At 44.1% G+C, this 24291-nt stretch overlaps 1 protein-coding gene across 1 annotated transcript in view; it reads left to right on the top strand.

Moving 5' to 3' along the window:
- Positions 1–24291, top strand: part of Pi3K21B (phosphatidylinositol 3-kinase regulatory subunit alpha) — a 545568-nt gene that overhangs the window by 11772 nt on the left and 509505 nt on the right. Inside the window, exon 4 of the mRNA XM_071687293.1 lies at positions 2232–2292. Within this exon, the coding sequence (XP_071543394.1) occupies positions 2232–2292 (61 nt within the window). The remainder of the gene's footprint in view (positions 1–2231; positions 2293–24291) is intronic.

Below are 24291 nucleotides of genomic sequence, written 5' to 3'. Positions count from 1 at the left end.
TCTCTGAGAGATGAGTAAGTGGACATGTGTGTTCGTCTATGGTCATCTCTGAAAGATGAGTGGATATTTATGTTTCACTGGTTACAGTAGGCTATGTAGGCCTTTTTATCTTGTAGACCATGTAAGAGCATATTTTTTAGCTAGGATCTTCACTTGCCTTTCATTCCATGTGTGTTTACACCACCCTTCCGTATAGAGGCTGGCACACCTTGTAGTGGCCTCTGAGGGTTCAAAACTGATAATATAGACAGCTGAGTTCACGATGTGTTGTGGAAAACTCATAGATAGGGCAAGGGATGCTGCTTTAGCAGGTGATTGTAGCAGAGTTTATTTGTTTTGTCATACTGCCCTTCTGGGTTTATTATTATTGCATTGGTTATATGCATTATGCATGACATCATTTATTGTGTATGTTTGCCTGTTTTGTTGATATCATCCATATGACTTTGTTGGCTATACAGGAGAACTAGATGAGTGAAGAAGTGGTAGTTAGGATTCTAACTCAGAAGCATACTTTTCATAATCTCAGAGGTAACTTCACTGATGAATTGCTTTTGCTCTTATTAAATAGTGAAGTGTAAAAGAAAGTTGCAAGTATTGTATATCTGTGAATATTTCATATTTACAAACTAAATGTGTAGATGTGGGAAGATTTGCTGAAAGGGAGATTTCTGGTCCCTTCTTATGTATTCAAATGAAACTTTGGTGTGTAAAAGGAAAATGCATAATAGAGTGGTGGTTATTTCTTTAGATGGAAGATCTGAGATTTAAGAGAAAGGATACTGTGAATAATGAGGAAGTTTGTGGGATGTATTCTGTCAAGAAAGCAGTGTCAGAATTGTGAAAAGCAAAGCCTCATTGGTTACTTTATGAAGGAAGATTGTGTAAAATGAGGTGGAACAAACTTAGATGGGTGAGAATATGAAAAGTTAGATGCATAGATGCATAAAAGAGTGCTTGTAGTTGAGACATATTATTTTAAGAGGAAAATTTGGTATCAAGAGAGTGGATGAACAGAGTAATGAGGAAGTGCTGTTTTGAGAGGATTGGTAAAGAATAAAAGAAATTCTCTTTTGAAATTGTTGAAGAGGGGATATGTGTTGGAAATTAAATGCTCGGGGACAGTGCGTGAAGTGGGGTGGTAGATTGCATAAGGAATGACAGTGTGGGAAAGAGATGTGGCAGTAATCCAATTATGATTGAAAGAGCCATACAAGATTTGTTGAGGTGGTTTGGACATGTGGAGAGGATGAATGAAGGGAGACTGGCTTAGAGGATATTTGTCAGAAGCAGTGAAAGCAAGGTGAAGGGGGAGACCAAGAAGATGTTAGGATGGGCTGAAAGAGACTGAATAATCAGAGCCTGAATATGCAGGAGGGTGAGAGGTGTGCATTGGATGGATTGAATTGGAGTGATGAAATATACAGATGATAATGTGCTGTTGGTAGGCTGAATCAGGGCAGTTGAAGAAGTCACAGGCTTTGGAGCTTGCCTGTGTATATGGGTTCTTGTTTTGGTCCATTATATAGGTCACCTAGAAAATGGATGTGAACAAATGAGACTTTATCTTTTCTTGATGCACTCTTGCTGTGTGGGAAGTGGTGAATTGTCATGAAAATAAGTTTAAGTATTTAATTGTTTGTACTATATATAACCAAGAATCCTTTTATGGGCCCTTGCTGCTTTAAGAGGGCATTCCAGTCATAAGAAGGGAAATGATGGACTCTTTGGTAGCAAAAAGTTCCATTTATCCATTGGCAGTGATAAAACTTCACTGCAGGTAACTTTTCATTGAAGTGTAACCACATGCAGGCAGAATTTGGTAACTTTAGTTATTTTTGGACGTAGAAGGAATTACAGTTACTTGAAGATGAAAAACTGAATGAAATAAGGAAGAGGAAGAAAGATAGATGGAGACTAAACATGAATTTAGTTACAAGGAAAGGTTGAGGAATTGTGTGAGTGAGGGGAGTGTTCTATTGTATGAATGTGTGGAAAATGTGATAACATAGATGTTTTCAGAAAATTCTCTGCTTGATTCACTGCTGTAAATACTGGAAGGTACAAATTACTTATAAAATGATTGATAGGAAGTACATCTGAGTCTTTGTGCATCTTACCATGATTATATATGAATTAGGTAAATATTCTTAAGAATTCAATGATGATTTATTTAGAAAGTATGTTTACCTGTTAGAAGTCATTACATTTTCGATTTCTATTTCTATCAGGGGCTCCTGCACCTTGGACGAGGGCCCATGGCTTGTGAGGATTCTTCCCCTGCACCATATGGTGAGTATTCAATGGCATTTGTTTTAGGCTTTGTTAGAAATGCAGGTATGTGTCCAGTTGCGAGGAAATATCAATGGGGGTAAAGGACTTAGAAAGAAAACATCTTTGGTTCCAGGTATTTTGCCACCCTCAAGAATTATAAAGGAATCAAGGCACTTACAAGAATCTCAGCCACTTCAAGAAACTGAAGATTGATTTTTTGAAGTGCTGCTTAACACAGTTGGGGGAAAGGGGATGTGGTTGTATTTATCTAAAAATTTTCACAAAATCAGAGTTGTGATTAAGCCATGAAATTTGTGTACTGATTGATCGCAAGTCGTTATTTAGAGTTTTATTGGGAATTCCCTTTGTGGATGACTGAAAATACCCAGTTGTGAAGTTTGTTAGGATGTTGTTTGACCATATTTACCCTCTTCTGTTCAGGTTGAAAGATGCTAAAGTAGGGTTTCAACATGATGAATGTTGAAATAGAAGCAGGATATATGGTAACATATGAGTAAAGAGCAGTGGAAGACTAAAGGTTTATGGTAAGGTTATTCTGTATATATTTATATACTCATTATCTTTTTATGTCTGGAGGCTCTTGTTGTAAACTAAATTCCTCACTGAGGCAAGGCTTAAATGAAACATGAAAAAGTACTGAATAGATGTAGGAATAATGAGGAAAAGAAAAGAAGGGCCATTTAAGAGTTCTTGAAGAATTAGAAAATTTCTTGTTTAAAATGGAGCAGGTCATCTTCTTTTAGGAAAGGTATGAGAATGTAGACTTCTGAAATTTAAGGAAGAAACAGCACATTTAGACAACCCACCCTTAAGTTGCTGATGGTCACACAGGAATTATGTGATTCAGTGGTTTTCCTACTGCTAAGTGGTCTCGCTAATGGCAAGGGAACACGAGTATCTGTTCTTGACACTAGAAACTGAATTAATGTCTGTAGAAAAGAAAAAGTGAATGAACTTTATGGTGCATGGCATGTGGGCCTAGTTTTAAGGTCAAACTGGGAGGGCTGATAGGTCAGATTGCTTTATATTGGACTCTGCAAGGTATGATTATAGAGCAGTAACTACTTCCAGTTCTGGGAGTAGTATTCTGTTCTTGGGTGGATCAGTGTTTGTATCATCAGAGAATGTATAATCAGAGCACTTGTTTGATAGAGAGGTATTTTTGGTTTATGAGCAGGTCTGGTAGTTTGGGGTTTTCATGTAAGTTTAGATATTAAGGTGATGTCATATATGTTTAAGTAGAGTGATGGAACTGTTTTGTTATCAAAGGAGATGGGAAGGTTTTAAAGAGTTTAAAAAGAAAAATTGCAAGAAATTTAGTTTTGGAGGGATTAGATAAAAGTACAGGTTGGTTCCTCTCTAACCCGGTGCTCTGTGGTCAGGAGACACTTAGTATGGCATGTTTTGAATCTGCCACTGTTAGTTTGTTGATCTGCCACTAGGGTGGCATTGTTAGCAGTGCTAAGGTGCCAAAATCTGTTTACACTGCCACCAAGCTAATTAACAGTCCTGTTAATTTCTTAAAGCCCCAAAACAAGTGTATAATGCTGATGAATCTGAATGGTATTGGCATCGCATGCCACTAAAAACCTTTGCCCAAGATACTAAGGATACCAAAGATAGGATAATGGTTCTTGGCTGCTGCAATGCTGCCGAAACACATAGAACTAAGTCTTATATATTCATAGAATACATAGTACCTGCCAACAGCCAGGACTCGAACCCAGGACCTTTGCATGGTAGTTAGGAATACCGACCACTCCGCTATGATTGTCCCTAATAGGGAAATGGCTTCGACTGTAAGTAATCAGGTACCCTTCATCTCACGTTCATGAGCAATGGCGCCTGGACCGGTCAAATCCCAACAGGTTCAGATAACCAGCAGCTAGCATTTTTTCAGAACCTTACTGTACAAATGCCCATTTTTGCTCTCCGAGATAAGACTCTCTTCTTCCACACATTCTTCATCGCTTTCAGAACCACCCTCTCCCCCACCCTGTGATTCGCTTCTGCTTCCTTGGCTCCATATTCTGCTGAGTCCACTCCCATATATCTAAAACACTTCACTTCCTCCAGTTTTTCTCCATTCAAACTTACATCCCAGTTAACTTGTCCCTCAACCCTACTGAACCTAATAACCTTGCTCTTATTCACATTTACACCCGACTTTCTCCTTTCACACACTTTTCCAAACTTGGTCACCAACTTCTGCAGTTTCTCACACGAATTGGCCACTAGAGCTGTATCATCAGTGAGCAACAACTGAGTCACTACCCAGACCCTCTCATCCCCAACAGACTGCATACTCGCCCCTCTCCTAACCACCCATCCATAAACAAATTAAACAGCCATCTGAACATCACACACTTTTGCCACAAAATGACATTCTCTTGGAACCAATCACTCTCCTCTCTTCCTACTCGTACACATGCCTTGCATCCTTCAAGGGTTAAAACATTTCACTGCTTCAAGCAGCTTACCTCCCACACCATATACTCTTGAAACCTTCCACAAACAGTAATTGGATAGAATCTTTAGATAAAGAAACACTTGAAGATATGTGGTTTAACTTCAAAAGTGGCATTAAAGAATTAGAGTTGATAAGCTTTCCACAGCAGAAAAATAAACAAAGTGGGATGCAGAGGCCACCATGGTTAATCCTTTTGTGCAGTGGCAGGCACAGAGCCTTCCCCTCTAGTGCATCTCTGAAAAAAATTCTATTTTTTGATTGTGGCAGTGAATATAGCTAATCCCCAGTTACAAAAATGAAGAACTAGTGGGGTGAAGTTGTATATGCAGCCAGAGTGAGATGTCAAAGGGTGTGTGCTTGTACTGATTGATGTGTGAGTATGCTATTCCATTTTTCTTGCTTATGTCATTATGATAGTGTATATCTGTGTGTGTTGTAGTGCATATCAGTGTTTGTATTAGCATGTAAATTTATACAGAGATCTGTTTTGCATGAAATTGATGGATTTTGGATGAAAAATTTAATGAAAATCCATGTTTTTTTCTGTTTTTATGAGAGCACAGTGCTGTACTAATTTATCCAGCATCTTGATGGTAACTAAGCCCTAAAGACCTCGTTTTCTTTCATGTGGGTGAATGCATCAAGGCCTCCGGCATTGTTTTGTTCCCATAGAAACAACCATGGCACACACTTAAAGGCATCAAATATGAAAACAGTAAAAGTTGCGTTCCACAATGAAATTGGGTACAGTGAGGACAAAAGTTGGGATCTATATTGAAATGATCAAGGTAGTAAATATGAAAACTCTCCAGTACAAAATGGCAGCCTTTGCAGTAATCACAACAGGAATCATAGGGATGAAATAAGTATTAGTGAGATAAGTTTTGATAAGAGGGAAGAAGAATAAAACACGAGTTATGTAGATATACAAAACACATCCAACTCTGGCTTTTGTTACTTTGCAAGGACCAAATTCACATGTATGGTGTACAGTTTACTTCTAACTACTCATATTTTGTTTGTACCTAAGCTAAGATTTTCTCTATTTTTTGCTAAATGTGTTTCAGTTTGTTAGATTACTAAAAGTAAGGGAATGATAAAGGAAACTCAGTAAACTATGAGGCACGTTTGAAAGAACTGTACTCGGTGAAATGTAAAGTGACCTGTTAATGCTATTACCACTTAGTGCTTTTTTATATTGTGTGAATGGAAGCGGAAGTGGATCATAGGGTGGGGGAGGGGGCAAAAGTTCTGGGGGCCTTGAAGAATGTGTGGAAGTCAAGAACATTATCTCGGAAAGCAAAAATGGGTATGTTTGAAGGAATAGTGGTTCCAACAATGTTGTATGGTTGCGAGGCGTGGGCTATGGATAGAGTTGTGCGCAGGAGGATGGATGTGCTGGAAATGAGATGTTTGAGGACAATGTGTGGTGTGAGGTGGTTTGATCGAGTGAGTAACGTAAGGGTAAGAGAGATGTGTGGAAATAAAAAGAGCGTGGTTGAGAGAGCAGAAGAGGGTGTTTTGAAGTGGTTTGGGCACATGGAGAGAATGAGTGAGGAAAGATTGACCAAGAGGATATATGTGTCGGAGGTGGAGGGAACAAGGAGAAGAGGGAGACCAAATTGGAGGTGGAAAGATGGAGTGAAAAAGATTTTGTGTGATCGGGGCCTGAACATGCAGGAGGGTGAAAGGAGGGCAAGGAATAGAGAAAATTGGAGCGATGTGGTATACCGGGGTTGACGTGCTGTCAGTGGATTGAATCAAGGCATGTGAAGCGTCTGGGGTAAACCATGGAAAGCTGTGTAGGTATGTATATTTGCGTGTGTGGACGTATTTATATACATGTGTATGGGGGGGGTTGGGCCATTTCTTTCGTCTGTTTCCTTGCGCTACCTCGCAAACGCGGGAGACAGCGACAAAGTATAAAAAAAAAAAAAAAAAAAAATATATATATATATATATATATATATATATATATATATATATATATATATATATATATATATATATAGTTTACATAACATGTTATTACTGTCAACAAATTAAAGAAACTTTTTGTACAAATACTAGTAAATAAAATTGTATTGAAAGCTTAAATAGTAAGACATTAACGTAGATGTGAGAAGTACTGTAATTATTTATTTTATGCTTGTCAAAAAGTGATAAAAGCAGCAAAAGTCTTTAAAATTATTACTAATAGAATCATAATGAATAAAGCACGTTAAACAGTGAGACACATGATGTAGTAGAAAATGAATGGCATGCAGTTATGGGAAGGATGGCCTTTTGCTGCCTTTACTGTATGATGCTTCTTCATGTGATTTGATTGTCTTTGTAGCTTGAATGTTTTGGTAGTATTTTCTGAAGATTTATTTTCATATGGTACACAGCTGCCTCTCCCTTCTTAGTAAGGTATTATAGTGTCAGGAACAGAGAACCAGTGACCTCACTAGCACTTATCCACTCATCCTCTCTCCACCTCTATCATGCAGATATTAGGTAGTTGTTATTCACATCCTTCCCACATTTCTAAACTATATTAGCACTTCCAGGTCAGCTCTGTCCGTCATACTTTACCTGCTATCAAACCTTTCTCTTACATAGTCATTGCATGCACAGTCTACCCACCTTACATTAGGTGTTGTCCTTAGACATCCTTTTTCAACACATTCACCCACTTCCATTCTTTTACAACACTGTTAGGATTGTTTTGCTTGCAGGACATACTCATCTTTGCTCTTACAGATAATAGATTCTCTTACCATACTTGAATTCAGCCAGTGCCTTTGTTCCATCTCCCAGTCAGTAACTCATTTCAGCTGCCGTGGCTCCATCCATGGCTAAATCTGCTCCCAGGTATCTAAAGAAGTCCACTTCCCCCTGGTCCCTTCCATTCAGACTTACTCTCAAACCATTCTGTCTTATGTTTCTGCTGCACCTTATTACTCTACTCTTGTTCACATGTACTCATAATTTCTCTCTCACACCTTTCTAAACTAACCAAGTATTAAACTCAAAAGCCACTCCAGTGCTTGCTCAAGCACAGATTCCCCAGTATGTGCTCCTGCACCTGCCCTAGCATTACCCCAGTACTGTATCTACCCCAGCTTTTAATTCCCTTGCACAGCACCCATCTCCAACTCTCTTCTTCAGCATCTACCTTAGTCTCTGCCTTCATAGGAATTACCCATCTCTGTGTCTATCCTCTTGCTCCTATCTCATGTACCGTAGCAAGGAACATTCTGCAATAAGCATCATCGTCTACTCCATCAGCATATCCTATATGTATCTCAGCACTCACTTAACACCTTTGGCTTTACGATACTGGATCTACTTCTATATAGATCTTAAAATTAGTGTAATTCTTCTCCGGCAGTTAACCTCATCATAGACAGTCAGGTCTGTCTGTTATCACTCCTTCCTACATACTCATTCCACTGGCCTTGTCTTAACATCTCTCTACATACTTTACATACACCTGTCTTTTTCTTGCCTTAATATTTTCCCTTGCCAGCCCTAGTGTTACTGTGAATTGCCAGTTTCTCCAAGTGGTTTAGGGTGAGAGTATATGTGAAGGCAGGAGGAGAGGAATTTTACTGTACTTATTTACCGTAATACTCTGCCTTCTGTTTCTTTTTTATATAATTGAGGTCTTGGAAGGTGAAGGAAACATTTCTATCTGTCTGTCTGTCTCTCTTTCATTTTTCTTTTTTTAAGGTCTGGCCTCTACTGTGACTTTTGTTTGTAGCTGAAACTTTCACCATTTAAAAAGAAAAAGAAAGCTACTTATAAGACACTGTCATTAGTGTCTGGTTAACCTTTCATTCCAAATTGGGAAACATCTGTATATCCTTTGTGTTCACTTTTAACTTGATTTGCATTAGCCTTCCTTGTGTTCTAAGTGTGTGTGTGTGTATTGCCATATGTATATCCCCTTCCTGCCCGAGTAAAGAGAGGGTCACCCATATACAAGGTGAAGGCGCTACTAATGTATTTGAACCATGATGAAATGTCTTTATATATTATATCCCTCCTCCTCACGCGCTCACACCTCTCTCAAAAAATTCTGGATATTAAATATTGATCACCCTACGCATGGTTGCACACTGAGGTCACCTTGATTGAAAATGGGGGGAAAGGTAGGAGCTATAGGGATTTAACTCAGGGATGAAGAGCAGCTAGAGGGATTGGCTCCTCTCTCTCCTCTCTCATATTGTGGCTATACTGTTCTTACTGCTGCTATTCCTACTGCTTCTGCTGTTGTTGTACTGCTCTTACTGCTGCCATCCCCACTGCTGCTGCTGTTGCTTTACTGCTCATACTGCTCTATTCCTACTGCTGCTGCTGTTGTTACTTGTTACAGCTGTCATCCCTACTGCTGTTGCTGTTGCTACTGCTGTAACAGCTCTCATCTCTTCTGCTGCTGCTGTTTCTACTGTTCTTACTGCTGCCATCCCTGCTTTTCCTACTCTTGTTACAGCTGCCATCCTTACTACTGCTGTTTTTGCTACTGCTTTTACTGCTGCCATCCCTGCTGATGCTGCTGTTCCAGCTGCCATCCCTATGCTGCTACTGGTGTTCCTCACTCAGCATCCTCCTGCTGATGCTGTGGCTGCTGCCATCACTACTGCTGTTCCCACATGCTGATTCTTCTCCTGCTGATGCTGTGGTTGGTTCCTTCACTGTTGACTTTACAGCTACTGTTGATGTTGATGTTGGACGTGTTCATCCTGCTGTTGTTGCTTATACCCCTGTGACTGATACTCTTGTTCTTGTTCCATGCTCGCTCACCTGCTGATGCCGTTCCCACTCCTCCTCCAGCTCTTTGTTCTTCATTCCCAACTCGTCCCCTTCTTCTTCTAGCTGTTGCTCCTTCTGTTTCTCATACCTCCTGTTTTCATTTCGTATCTGTTTCTTCCTTTTGCTACCTTTCTTCCTCCTTCTGAATAGTTTTCTCTTCATCTTGCTTCCTCATATCTTCCTTCTTCTACTTCATTTCCTCCACCTTCTGCTTCCTTTTTTCTTTATTTTGCTTAATTTCCTTTTCCTTTTACATTTCTCTTATTTTTTTTCCCTTAACTCTTAGTAACATTTTTGCTTCCTTTCGTCTTTTCTGAATTTATCTTCCTCTTCCATTTACTTCCTTTTCCTTCTGTTTGCTTTCCTCTTCTTTCTAAGAGTTTGTTTTCTCTCATAATGCTTTCAGACCTGCACGTATTCCTTCCTCATTCTCGTGTTCCCTTCCTTCCCTCATGTCAGCGCTACACTCACAAAGAGTTGTCTTTCGCTCTATACCAGTGTATTGTAGTGCACTCTTCGTCTTGATTTGCGCACACAGTCATTGTATCCTCTTCGTTATTCGTCTTCCCTTTATCTCACCTCTTGTGGTGTTAAGTACCCTCAGTAGCCAATGTCATGTTTGCCAACCCTGTCCTCCCCCACGTTTAATCACTTCATTTTATCGTTGACGGCTTCATAAAAAGTATCCTCAAGTTTTATTGTTTTCCTCCTGTAATGTTTCTGCATGTAATCCGTCTGCGCCGTCATCGGGAGCTGCTGTACCCATATGTGTACTGCGTCTCATGTATGTAACTAACATTGTCGGGGCGGCACATCGTGAGGGTTCTGTAGTATGCGTACTGATCCCGGCGCGTCGTCTTCCATTTATTGACGTGATCCACACTTACCCCCCCCCCCCCCCCTCATATTCCTCCAATTATCGCTCCTCCCAATTTTGTATATCGCTGACTCCACACGTTACCAGGGAGTGGAGGAGAGAGAGCTCTTGGCGTCTGCTTGCCTAGTGGGGTGACAGACGAAGGGGAAGCCTATGGTAGTACTATCGACGGGTCACAACCTTGCCACAGAAAACGGACAGCCCAGAGGAAGATTTCTAGGTGAGACTCGTGTAATGTAGGACAAACTGTGCTAGTACTACATGGATAGACCTGAAGGTCCATAACGAGTTCATTTCCTGTCCCGGATGTAGTAGTCGAACGATATTATATGGGTACGAGGAATAGGCTGTAGTTAACGTTTTGCGGAGGAGGGTGGATGTGTTGAAAATGAAATGTTTGAGGACAATATGTGGTGTGAGGTGATTTGATAGAGTAAGTAATGACAGGCTAAGAGATGTGTGGTAATAGTGTTGTTGAGCAAACATAAGAGGGTGTGCTGAAGTGACTTAGACACATAGAAAAGAATGAGCAAGGAAAGGTTGACAAAGAGGATATATGTGTGCAAGGGAACAAAGAACGGGGAGACCAAATTGGAGATGGAAGGATACTGAAAAACAATTTGAGCGATTGGGGACTGAACTTACAGGAGTACGAAAGGCGGGCACGGGATAGAATGAATTGGAAAGATGTGTTATAAAGGAACCATGGAAATAAAAATCAGTGGGGCCTGGATGTGATAGGAAGTTGTGGTTTCAGTGCATTACACATGCCAGCCAGAGGATGGATGTGAGCGGATGTGGCCTTTCTTCTGTTCCTGGCGCTACCTTACATATGCGGGAGACAGCGATCAAGTGTAGCGTCAGAAACAACCTTTGAGGAAAAATTCACGATTTGCTTTTTCCCTTTCCCCCATACTCAAGGGTGTTATTACTATTATTATTATTTTATTATTATTATTATTATTATTATTATTATTATTATTATATTAGACACGTCCTGTTTAGGAGTAGGTTGTACTTCTCAGAATACACACACACACACACACACACACACATATATATATATATATATATATATATATATATTTATATATATATATATATATATATATATATATATATATATATATATATATATATATAGGAGAAAGAGCGTTGTTTGGGCGGTGCTTACTGGGAATGAGAGCAAAGTGAGAAAAGAGAGCGGCAGGGTGTCGAGAGGAAGATGCAGGGGTTGAAAAATTGGGCAAATGAATGTTGGGGTGAGCGAGTATCCGTAAACTTCATGGAGAATAAGATGCTGTGGAAGGAGGTTAATCGAGTGAGAAAGGACAGGAGTAAGAACAAACGGGAACACAGGGAAAGGAGGCAAGAATTAACATGCAGTGATGAGGTAAGGAGGAGATGGAATGAGTATTTTGAAGGTTTTTAAAAGAATGTGTGTGATGATAGGGCGGGTGATGTCTGGTGTGTGTGTGTGTGTTTGGATCGGGGTGCTATGCGAAGTTTTGGAACTTTGTTTCCATTTACTGTGTGATGCCTGGCTAGTCTGCTTTCCTGTAGTTTGTTTGTCCATTTGGTAGTTGTGTGGGTTGGATGGGCCAGGTGGAGTGTTATGGTGGACAGGTTGTCAGAGGACAGATCCTGTTGCGTGCTCTAGGTCCGGTGTGTGTAGTGCGGTCATTAGGAGATGATGAGTGAGGAGAGATTGACGAAGAAGATGTTAAGTGTCAGAAAGGGAGGGAATGAGGAGGATTGGGAAAACGAAGACGAGGTGGATGAAGTGAAAATCGTTTTTAAGTGATCGGGGTCTGATCATGCTGGAGGGTGTGAGGATAGAACGAACTGTAGCGGTTGGGTACTTAAGTGGCGACGTGTTGTCAGTGGTCTGAACCAGGGCATACGAAATGGTCAGGGAAACCGCCGATAGGTGTGTGGGGCTTGGTTGTGGACAGGGGGCTCTGATTTCCGTGTATTATACGTAAGAGCTAGGGATTGGAAGAGAACAAATGAGTGCTGTTATTCGACTGTTCTTTGCGCTCCCTCGCAAATGCGGGAAATGGCTAACAAGCATGGAAGAAAGAAAGAAATGGAATAAGAATATTCTCGATGGTATTGTACTCCTTTCCGTCCGTTGCATGATACAGCCCGATCGGGAAAGGTGAATTCTCCCTCACGCTGTAACCCACTTTACAGGTTGAATACAGTAACATAGATCTGTGTACCTATCACGTTATCTATCTTTTCATCTATTCTTCCGTATCTATTCGTCTGTCTCCGTTATTTTTGGATCTATCCATCTGTATACGTTTGTATGATGTATGTAGTCTCCAGATTTGGCAGTGTGGGAGCGTACCACATAATCTGGGAGTATGTATGATGTATAAATGTTGATTATATTGTGACAGGGTTGAATCGTCGCGTTTTAAAACCAAACATAGGGAAATGACGACAAAGATAAAAGGAATATATATATATATATATATATATATATATATATATATATATATATATATATATATATATATATATATATATTGGGAGGGATGACGTGCAGGATGTCCTGACCTCTGTGCCCGGCAACACCATCCTCACCCAGTCATTAGCTTGGCTACACTGTCACGTAGCAACAGTGGGGCCAGTCCACAGCCGCCTAGCAACGCTGCCTCCCTACCATTGCCATATGGCAGCAAAATTGTTACATCCGCTGCATTTTGATAGCCAGGCGACGTCACATGGCAACACTGGTACCCTGCTGCCATTTCCACATGGCATCTGATCTGTAAACACTGCTTCCCAATTGATGTTACAAGGATTCACTAATCTGCCTTGCCATAACTAAATGGCAACACTGCTTCGCTACATCTAAAAGAAAACAGCTCTGCATATATATATATATATATATATATATATATATATATATATATATATATATATATATATATATATATATATATTGTATTTTTTTCTTTACATAAAGATATACTATCCTCCCGGCTGGGAATGTTATTCGATTGTTTTGCATGTAAGATAAAACTTGGTGATGAAGGCGTTAAAGGAATGACTTCGGATCGATTGGATTCAGGGGAAACGATGGACGTAGTGTGTGTGTTGACTCAAGTCAACACTTTGACGGATGAGTTCAGTGGTTGCAGTGGAAACTTTAAGATCGGCTGTATGGGTGTGGAATTCCCATGTTCAACTGGGCATGGGTTGAACGTCTATGTGTGCGCATGTATTCATGTTGTTGATGTATGTGTACATCCCATCCACCCCATTCACATGGAATATATATATATATATATATATATATATATATATATATATATATATATATATATATATATATATATATTATACTTAGTCGCTGTCTCCCGCGTTAGCACGGTAGCGCAAGGAAACAGACGAAAGAATGGCCCAACCCACCCACATGCACATGTATATACATACACGCCCACACACGCACATATACATACCCTATACATTTCATCGTATACATACATATACATACACCTATATACACATGTACATATCCAATCTTGCTGCCTTCATCCATTCCCGTCGCCAACCCGCCACATATGGAATGACACCCCCCTCCCCCGCGCGCGTGCGAGTTAGCGCTAGGAAAAGACAACAAAGGCCACATTCGTTCACTCAGTCTCTAGCTGTCATGTGAAATGCACCGAAACCACAGCTCACTTTCGTCATCCAGGCCCCACAATCAGTCAATCAATCAATCAATATATATATATATATATATATATATATATATATATATATATATATATATATATATATATATATATATATATATATATTCACACACACACACACACACACACTCATTAGTTAGGACGAGTGATGACCACGACCTGTGGTGGTGGTGGTGGTGGTGGAGGCAAGGATGCTAGTAGTAGTTAGGACGAGTGATGACCACGACCTGTGGTGGTGGTGGTGAGGCAAGGATGCTAGTAGTAGTTAGGACGAGTGATGACCACGACCTGTGGTGGTGGTGGTGGTGAGGCAAGGATGCTAGTAGTAGTTAGGACGAGTGATGACCACGACCTGTGGTGGTGGTGGTGGTGAGGCAAGGATGCTAGTAGTAGTTAGGAGGAGTGATGACGGTAAACCGTAGTCGTGGCTCACTGTGGAAAGGGTGGAAGAACATAGTAGTCACGGTTGATTTAGTGAGGATGTTTATTGCGAGTGATGACGGGTATCTTTCCAGACACCCTCAGCTGTGTTATCATCAGAGCTTTATGTATCATCATCATCATCATTATCATTATCAACAACAGGGATAGCAACAGCGGCCCATGAACCTCGCCCCTCCCACCCACCAGCAGTAGGATTCCAGCGTCATCACCTCATTGTGCCGTTGTTGTGGGTGGTGGTTATAGTTAAGGCCGGCGGCGGTGACTTCTGGTGACATCAGTGCGGCAGGTGGTTGTAGGTTGTGGTTGTCAGGACTTATTAGGAGGGGGGTGTGGGTGGGTGAGGTTGTTGGTGGTGGAGGGAGGGATGGTGGCGATATTGATGAGGGAGATAGTGGAAGTGATGGTAGCGAGTGTGTTGGTGTGGTGATGGCGAGTGTGGTGGTGATCGTGGTGCTAGTCGACCAAGGCAGGTGGTGTTGGTGGTGGTGTTGCCAGGTAGCCAGGCCAGGCTGGTGGTGGGTGGTGGTGCCTGTTGCTACGTGCCGTAAAGCACAGCCTGACTGCTGGCTGACTCCTGGCTACCTTATGTAACCTGCCGCCGCTACACACCACACCAGACCTCCCCCTCCTCCTCCACACCGAAGGATACACCCCCAGAGAGAGAGAGAGAGAGAGAGAGAGAGAGAGAGAGAGAGAGAGAGAGAGAGAGAGAGAGAGAGAGAGTTGGATTTCAGATACAATTGGGAAGGGAAGTGATGGTTCAGACGAGTCATGACTGGTGGGTGTTTGAGTGCAGGTAATTGTCATGTTCATAACAGAGTCAGATAGATTGACGTAGGGGAAGGAGACGAGATTGACCGTTGCTGAAGGTGGATGTTAGAAGATGTGGTAGAGACTGGGAGGTATGGTAGAGTGAGGTGTTATGAAATAAGTTAAGAGTTGGAAAGAAGCAGAGATAGAGGTCGTAGATGGGAGATGTGTTAGTCATAAGGCAATAGGGATAGATGTAGTGAGATGATTGATAGATAGGGTAGATGATTGGAAATCGGTTAGGGTTATAAGGGAGTAGGGATAGATATGATAGGTGTTGGGAAATAAGGTATGAGGCAGTTAGGTTAGACAGGATAGATGTTGCAAAGCGAGCAAGAATTAAACGGCAGTAAGGATAGATTGTATAGATTTTGGGGCTAGTTATATGCAGAACGAGGTTCAGCTAGGGATAGTTCAGATTTGAACATAAAAGCGGGAGTTGGATGGGGGGGATATGATGAAGCCTTGAGACAGACGAGGTAGGGATGGAAGAGGAGGAAGAGGGAGTGGGGGTTGTAGGAAGGAGTTAGAGAGGAGGAAGAGGGAGTGGTGTTAGAGAGGAGACAAGATACAGAGGAAAGAGGAGGAGGAGGGCTGGTGTGGGAGAGCGAGATAAAGAGCAAGAAGGGCACGGACGTGGACTAAGGTTTGGTTCGGGGGGAGCAGGAGGAGGGAAGGAGAGGGGGTGTGTGGGAGAGTGAAATGGGGGAGGGAGGGAGGAAGGACGAGGGAGAGGAAGTCAGTCAGCCAGACCCCTCACGACAAAGCTATGGTGGTGGAGTGGAGGGGGATGATTATACCCTTGGCAACAGTTGTCCTGTTGCAGTGGCGACGAAGAACAATCACCATGTGGCAGCCATGATTGTTATGTGGGGCGCCGCCCTCAGCCATGCTGGTGGGGTGAGGAGGGGAGTCGTTGCAGCCAAGTCACCGTCCGTCACTGTTTACGCAGGGTTGGTGTGTAGGGGGGGTTGTTGCAGCCCAGTCACCGTCCGTCACTGTTACCTTAGGTTGTAGGGTAAGGGGGGTGGATCCAAGTCACCGTGCGTCACTGTTACTTTAGTGTTGGGTGTTGCTCAGATCGCAGACACTGTTTTAGTCACTGCTACGGTTGTGTTGGGAGTGTATGGCCTCAGCCGATCACCGTCCAGTCTGCCGTGAATGCGAGGCGATGACATAAAGGAGAGGACGAGGGAAACGGCGGCTTCGCAGCCCCGGTGGTTATTGGTGATCGTGTGGCTTTAATTCACCTCTCTCTCTCTCTCTCTCTCTCTCACACACACACACACACACACACACGCACACACACACACACACACACACACACACAAAGTGAATTTCTGAATGCTGACGAGTATACAAAAGTTTAGATTGTTTGATGGCTGAGAAAGCTCAAGAGATTGGACCCGCGAGTGTAGAACTCTTTGCCCTCTACTGCGTAAAGGCAGTCACACACACACACACACACACACACACACACACACACACACACACACACACCTGTCGTTCCTTGCAAATATGAGAGCGCAAGAAAATCATTTACGAAGATGTTGACTGTCCAAGTTATAGAGGATGAGACTAAATTGCGGGGAGGATAACATTATGGGCGAGGACGTGTGAGGGTGACAGTAATGAAGGAAGGGAAGAACAGATGACCAGGAAGAAGGGAAGAAAAGGTTTAATGAGGGGGGGGGGGGGGGTGGAGCAGTGCTTGGGGTTATGGTGAGTGGGGATTGGGGATGGCGGTGGAGAGGGAGCGATGGAGGAGGAGGAGGAGGAGGAGATGTGAATGATGAAGGGGTGTAGGAAAGGAGTGTTTGAGAGGCAGGCAGGGAGAGAGTGGAGAGGGAGAAGAGGGAGTGGTTTTCGAAGGATGGTAGGGTAGGAGTGGTGGAGAAGGGAGTAAACTGCAGCTGCTGCTAACAGTGGAGCGGCAGAGAGGGTGGAAGGCTGGAACTCAGGAGTGAGGAACAGAAGGGATTGGTCGGAGGAGGAAAAGGGAATAATTGATCGATGGAATAGAATGGGGAAGGGACAGTAAAGGAACGGAAGGAAGGAGTGTTGGAGGGTTAGGTCGGAAGGTGTGTTAGACGTAGGGAAGATGTTGGCGGTGAGTGGAAGGCGAGACATTGTGGAGAGAGAGAGAGAGAGAGAGAGAGAGAGAGAGAGAGAGAGAGAGAGAGAGAGAGAGAGAGAGAGAGAGGAGTGCCTGATGGGTGAGGAAAGTAAGAGTGGTGGGAAGATGAGGGAAAACGTTCGAGGGAGAGAGGAATTGAGTTATTACAGGAGGGAGAATGATGGGCTCAGAGTTAAGGAAGGTGAGGAGGAAGGAGAGGGTGAGAGTGAAGGAAGATAAGCAGGAGGGAGGGGAGTGAGGGCGGAGGAAGGTGAGAAGTGTGGTGAGTGAGAGTGAAAGAAGGTGAGGGGGGAGGGGGCGCTAAATCAGTAGTGTGTTGGCTGATGCCAAGCTTAGCCGGAACTTGGGAGGTTGAGGGGGGAGGGAGAATGGGGAAGGGGGGAAACTGGCTTGCTTAGGCTTCATTTGCCAAGCCTTGGCCTGGCCTGGCCAAGCCAAGCCTGGCTTACCCAACCTTGGCCTCTCATAACTTCCTCATGTTGGCTCAGTTTCCCTCATTACATGTGCAGTTGTGCGCCGTGCCTCTTGGAGTTACTTTGCTCCCCGCTTGCGCCTCGAACGCAATCTTACAATTGACCTTAAAACCCGGGTTATCACACGCAAGCGTCGTGGTCAAGGGTCGTCCCCCTCCCGTCGTGGTCAACTGACCGGACTGGGGAAAAATGACATCATCATATCTGAACCAAATAACAGTAATTGTTTTCGCGCCACGTAACAGTCTAGTTTCAAAATATTACATGTACGAGTTTGCAAGTGCGGGATATGATTTACGCCGGTAACCCCGAGCGGACATTTGTTATGCACCCGTGTGCTCACCCTTTGAGCGTTAGCGCAAAAGGATGACCAAGGTCACAGAGGGGCTATTTCAAGCCCAGTGGATTGATGCTCATCACCAAAATTGTGACAAAAATTAGTTCAGTACATCATTTAAAGCTACGTTACGTACACCATCTTTCATGTGGTAGGTAGGACTGCCTACCGTCCCAGTGGCAAGAGTTGAGAGACCTTAGGTTGATGGGCCAAGTAGAACCCTTCCACACCACTGGTTCCTCTATGTCTGTCCCCCCCTTTGTATGTACGTCTTGTGTTGTCTGGTGTGCCCCACTTGCTGTTCATCCATCCTTGGATGTGGGATGTACAAACTGTGTCGGGGAGACAGATAATGCCGAGTTTTTTCTATTTCTCTCGACTGTTAGGGGTGCATATAATGAGAAAACACTGACGTGAGCTGTGGACGGGTGTAAAAAAAAAAGTGATAAATTGATCACCGAAGTGAGTCGTGAGAGGCGACTGCTTTGTCCCGTTTTCCCTCCTTCTCCTCCTCCTCCACCCTCATGTTTTGTAACGGTTGATAAGACGGAGAGGGGAGGGAGTCTTTCCCCACGTTACTTCACACATACATTACAAAGAGTATCTCGTAGATCGTCTTTCCTTGCTGCTGTGATTTTTATGTTTGTGTGTATATTGTACACATTATGTTTCACTCATAATATCCTAGGGTTATCATTAGATCATTCCGCTTGTTTTAAGACATTTGGCCATGAAGAGGAAGCGGCCCAGGAGCGAGCGGTGTGTGTGTGTGTGTGTGTGTGTGTGTGTGTGTGTGTGTGTGTGTGTGTGTATGGCGATGTTTGTCTTGGACGGGAAGACGCCCTACGGGTAGGCCATTCTATTTTAAGGCAAGAGTGACACTGGTGCGTCAGTAGGTAGTCTCCTTTACCTCCGCCTATTTGCAGTGCCCCTCATGGCCTCCTCCCCCTCTCTCCCGTGTTTATTATTGTAGGGGTATGCATATCTGTGACGTCAACCGGTTGTGCTGTCTGGCATCTGATGCCAGTTATCATATGAGGAAAGCAGTTACTCTACTTATTCCTAGGCCAGTATCTTCTCCCTTTTTTTTTTTTTTTCAGACATGAACAGTTCCTGTGTCCCAGAGACATGTAGGGATCCCGTTTCCTGGGGACTGTTGGGATCCTATTTTTCTGGGGACTGGGGACTGTTGGGATTCTTTTTTCCTGGGGACTGTTGGGATCTTATTTTTCTGGGGACTGTTGGGATCTTATTTTTCCTGGGGACTGTTGGGATCTTATTTTTCTGGGGACTGTTGGGATCTTATTTTTCCTGGGGACTGTTGGGATCTTATTTTTCTAGGGACTGTTGGGGGTCCTGTTTTCCTGGGGACTGTTGCTGTTCACGATATTCATTGTTAGTGTCTGTTTGTAATTCTGGCAGTGTCTAGTGCCTCTTCTGTTTCGAGGGAGACCGTACACATTCCTGTTTTCCGAAGGCCAATATCAATTCCCGTTCTCAAGACGCCAGTTCCATCCCCAATTCTCCTTGGACCAACGCCATTCCAGTTCTTCAGAGACTAATTCCATTCCTGTTTCCCGGAAATACGTAAATCATTCCATCCTCCTGGAGCTCTGCCGTCCCTGGTCCCTTGAGGCTAGCTCTGTTGCTGCTGCTGCTGCCTGGAGACCAGTTAAAGCCCAGTTCTTTTGCTGCTGCAACCCGGAGACCAGGGCCCAATATCTTGGAAGGTCAGTATCCCTTCCAGCTATGACCGACCGAAGTAATTTATTTTCTATTTATTGGATGGTCCAGTAGTGAGGAGGGGGACGGAACGGGTCGGAGAGGGAATGACTGTGGTGTTGATGCCGTGACTGCCTGTCCGGTACTGGATTTCCAGGAAAACTGGAGTGTCTCACCGACGCCTCCTGGAAGCGCATCTTAGCTTAGGGCTTAAGCCTGCGTGGGGGGTTTTAGGAGCAGGCGAAAGGTGCGTGCTGTTAGTTGGATGTGTGTGTGTGTGTGTGTGTGTGTGTGTGTGTGTGTGTGTATGTGTGTGTGTGTGTGTGTGTAGGATAAAGGACAATATTTCAGTGCATTTATGATATTAAATTTGGATGTAACGTTTGCCAGTGGCAGAGTAAGGCCACAGCCCAGTCATGGACAGATGGTGAGGGGATGTATCGTATTAGTGCTGAAAGTAAGCAAAAGAAATATTGGCCACTATTTACATAACCAATTACAGACGAGATGATTTGGAGGTACTGACGGATTGTGTATATATATATATATATATATATATATATATGACTGCGTACTTTTGGTATTTCCAACGCGTTTATGTGTTTGTTGAGTTTGTAAATTAAATGAAAATAGATAAAGAACGGCTTATCGAAATCAGGGAGCCATTCGTCTGAAAGTATGCAGTTGGGAAATTAAAAGACCCGGGGGTTATGATAGTAACTGGTCGATTAATCACGTGTGTGTGTGTGTGTGTGTGTGTGTGTGTGTGTGTGTGTGTGTGTGTTGTTGACCTCTGACCTCCTCGTGATTGATACACGAAGATTAGTTGTCGAGTGGGAACTTTCAGCCGCGGACCCCCCATTCCCCTGACTCTTGGCGTCTCGGAGTGTTGGATCCCACTAATGATTTAGATGGTCCGGTGCTCGCTGGAGTCGTCACGTCATAGTCTCACCATACGAGAGAGAGAGAGAGAGAGAGAGAGAGAGAGAGAGAGAGAGAGAGAGAGAGAGAGAGAGAGAGAGAGAGAGAGAGAGAGAGAGAGCGCAGAGAGAAAGTGGACGTTTGGGGTGGCATTCTCCTACCATCTCCGACACGGCCCTTGAAATCTGATGATGTAATTTCCAGTGTATGTCTCTGCCTGGACGCTCACCACCGGTGGCAGCGAGAGCCTCAAGCGGGCAGAGACGTGCGGTGAGCGAGTGGTGGCGGAATACGTGCGTCATCCTTAAGGCATGTGCACGACGCGAATGTTATTCTTTCTTGCCTGGGAGGCGGAGGAACGTGCCCAGGGACTCTTCAGGAAGATGAACCTCTCCTCCCCCCGAGGTGTGAGCACCGGAGAGGCCGCTGAACCGTGGTGGTGGGGGGTGGGGGGGCGCTAAGGTGTGGTGACACATAACCTGAGGTTGTGCAAGTCGCCACGACCCCCCCTTCTTCCCTCCCACGTTGAATCCGACGGCACGACCCCCGTCGGGGGATGACGACCTGGTCGATGACCCGACCTTCTTAATGGCCGCTCATGTATACCCGAAGAGCGTTTTTTTTTTTTTTTTCCATCGTGTCCAGAGGACCGTGCCCCGTTGTGCTTGGGGGGGTGGAGGTCGTGCACGGTCGTACCCGTGGAACCTTACCGTCGCGTGCCTCGTCGTGCTCGAGAGACGTACCGTCGTTGTGCACGGAAGTCGCCCCGTCGTGCTCCAGGGTACCAAACCCTTCGTGCCAGGGAGTCGTACCGACGGGTCGTACTCGGTGATATTCGTTTTGTCCGGTGTCCTGCTCAGTCTTCGTATCCTCGTTCACTTTAATGGAGTATTTGACTGGAATTTAATGGGCTGGACATTTTTCAAAATCTCTCATCTCCCTAATTATTGGATGTCTTTTTTTTTCCCCCATTCTAACTGCGTGATGGTGATTATGAGTGATCGACTCCTGTGGAAGTGTATTATACTCTCCTTCAGATTGTCAGATATATTTTTTTTTGTTTAGTTGATGGTCAGATATTTTTTTTTTCTTAGTTGATGGTGCAATTCCTGAGGCTGGGGGCGAGTTATTAGCCCCGCTGTTGTATTCGCTGGCGGTGGACTGAGCCAAGTAAATGACTCGTTGATGTTTGTTGTTTAAAGTCATTTATGCTAACTATCATTATTTTCTTTTGTTCATTGTTCAAGTTGGTCTCTGATTATACCCGGTGAATAACCTGGTAAGTGATTATGTAAGTTAATACAAGCTGTGTGACGTCAGTTGGTTCAATTTACCCTATTATTTTTTCCCCAATTGTTCGCTTTGTGCTCTAATCACGAGAGTAAATGGGTAGTTCCTATAAGCCGTGTAACTTTACGTAGTTAAAGCAGCTCCCCACGTACTGTTCCTAAGACACAAAGTCATTTTAAGTACTATATGGGTAGTCGGTGTTTAGCCGCGTGGCGTCTCTTAGTTGTGGTAAATCCATTGTTATTCCTCATTAGCATGAGTTTTGTATTCGTTTCGTAAAATTTTTTTTCTCCACCACCACAGGAAAAAAAAGAAAGAAAGAAAGAGAGAATCAAAGCTTCGGACTTGAAGAAATGTGTTGTGCAGCCGGGCTGGTGGCCACTGCCGAGATGCTGAGCTGGTTCGCATTTGCTGATGCTCTCAGCCTAGACGTGGGACCCCCACTAGCATGTGAACCAGCAGGACGGCTTGGAGTGGCCAGGGAGGGCTGGGAAACAGCCTAGGGTGGCCAAAGGAGGGCCGCGGAGTAACTAGGGTGGCCAGGAAGGTCTGGGGAGTAGCTAAGGTGGCCAGGAAGGTCTGGGGAGTAGCTAAGGTGGCCAAGAAGGACTGGGGAATAGATAAGGTGGCCAGGAAGGTCTGGCGAGTAGCTAAGGTGGCCAGGAAGGACTGAGAAGTGGATTGTGTGGCCAGGGTGGGGAGAGGGGGCTTGATAAGCAGCTTGGGAGGTCAGGGAGGGCTGGGAAGCAATTTGGGAGGCCAGGGAGAGCTGGGTGGAGACAGGGAGAGCAGGAGAGGGGCAGGAGGATGTGAAGGCAGGACCTGTAGATCAAGCTGCTTCTCGAGATGGGTCGAGCACGCCGATAGATTTAATTGTGCGGGCGTGGCCGGTATGCTCATTGACGCTCTTGCCTCTAGGAATCAGTGAGGGTTTACACGCTGTTAATGTTAGTTGCAGTGGCAGCCCAGGTGTTCACGTAGGATTTTCATCAACTTGGGACTGATTTATTTTTTTTTTTTTCACAACGTCCGTGTAGAACATGTGTAATGACAAGATATTTTGCTCTAAGTCGAACAGTCTTGATCTTGAGGGTAATGTATTATGTGCAGTTCACTTTAAGTACATGTATAAATAAGCCAAGTGATCATCATTTCACACTATGATGGATGGTACGAGTCCAGCGCATCTCGAACAGTGTGAGATAAGTTTTGTTGTTTTGATGAACCTAATTGGCAGCGGGCGAATTTTTAGATATATTTATATATATTTTTTTTTAATGGAAGCCAGAGCATATGATTGTACATAAAGCTCAGTAGCCACTAGGTCCCATCGCTCTTCAGATCCAACAGAATCACATTAAATCAAATCGGATGGGGATTCGGTGGGGGGAACGAGGGCAGTATGACGGTGTGCTGGGAGTACCGATGGAGGGAGGGTGAGGAGGAGGGTGTCGCTAAAGCCATTCTGTTGTCAGAGGAGATACAAGAACAGGTTCTTTTACCCCGAGAGGTGTCAACGTGTTTGAGAGAGAGAGAGAGAGAGAGAGAGAGAGAGAGAGAGAGAGAGAGAGAGAGAGAGAGAGAGAGAGAGAGAGCCTTGTCTCCGGGGGAGGTGCTGGTGGTTGTGTGTGGGGGTGGGGGGAGTTTGCTGGGGGTTGGTTGGTGAGGGAGGGGGGGAGGAGACATACTGGGGGAACACGACAAGAACGCACTGGCCCGCTACCCATGGAATGTGGTCGCACCACTGATGCTGGAAGACACTATGCCATCTCTTCAAGGGGTGTGCGCCTCTCACCCCAGACGGTATCTTGAGGGTTGAGGGGAAGTACTCATCTTTCATGGATGTTGGTGAAGTGTGATCTGAACTCTCACTCTGGGGAAGAAGGCGTGCAGATGTGGCCCTATAAGTCCACTGTTAAAGAGAAGGCATACAGACGTGTCACTGCCCGTCCACTGTATAAGAGAAGGGATGCAGATGTTTCCCTCTCCGTCCACTGTTTAG

This window comes from Panulirus ornatus, chromosome 43 (genome assembly GCF_036320965.1).
Source record: "Panulirus ornatus isolate Po-2019 chromosome 43, ASM3632096v1, whole genome shotgun sequence".
Lineage (NCBI taxonomy): Eukaryota > Metazoa > Arthropoda > Malacostraca > Decapoda > Palinuridae > Panulirus > Panulirus ornatus.
The sequence above is the reverse complement of the archived record's forward strand: the minus strand, read 5'-3'. Positions and strand labels throughout refer to the sequence as shown.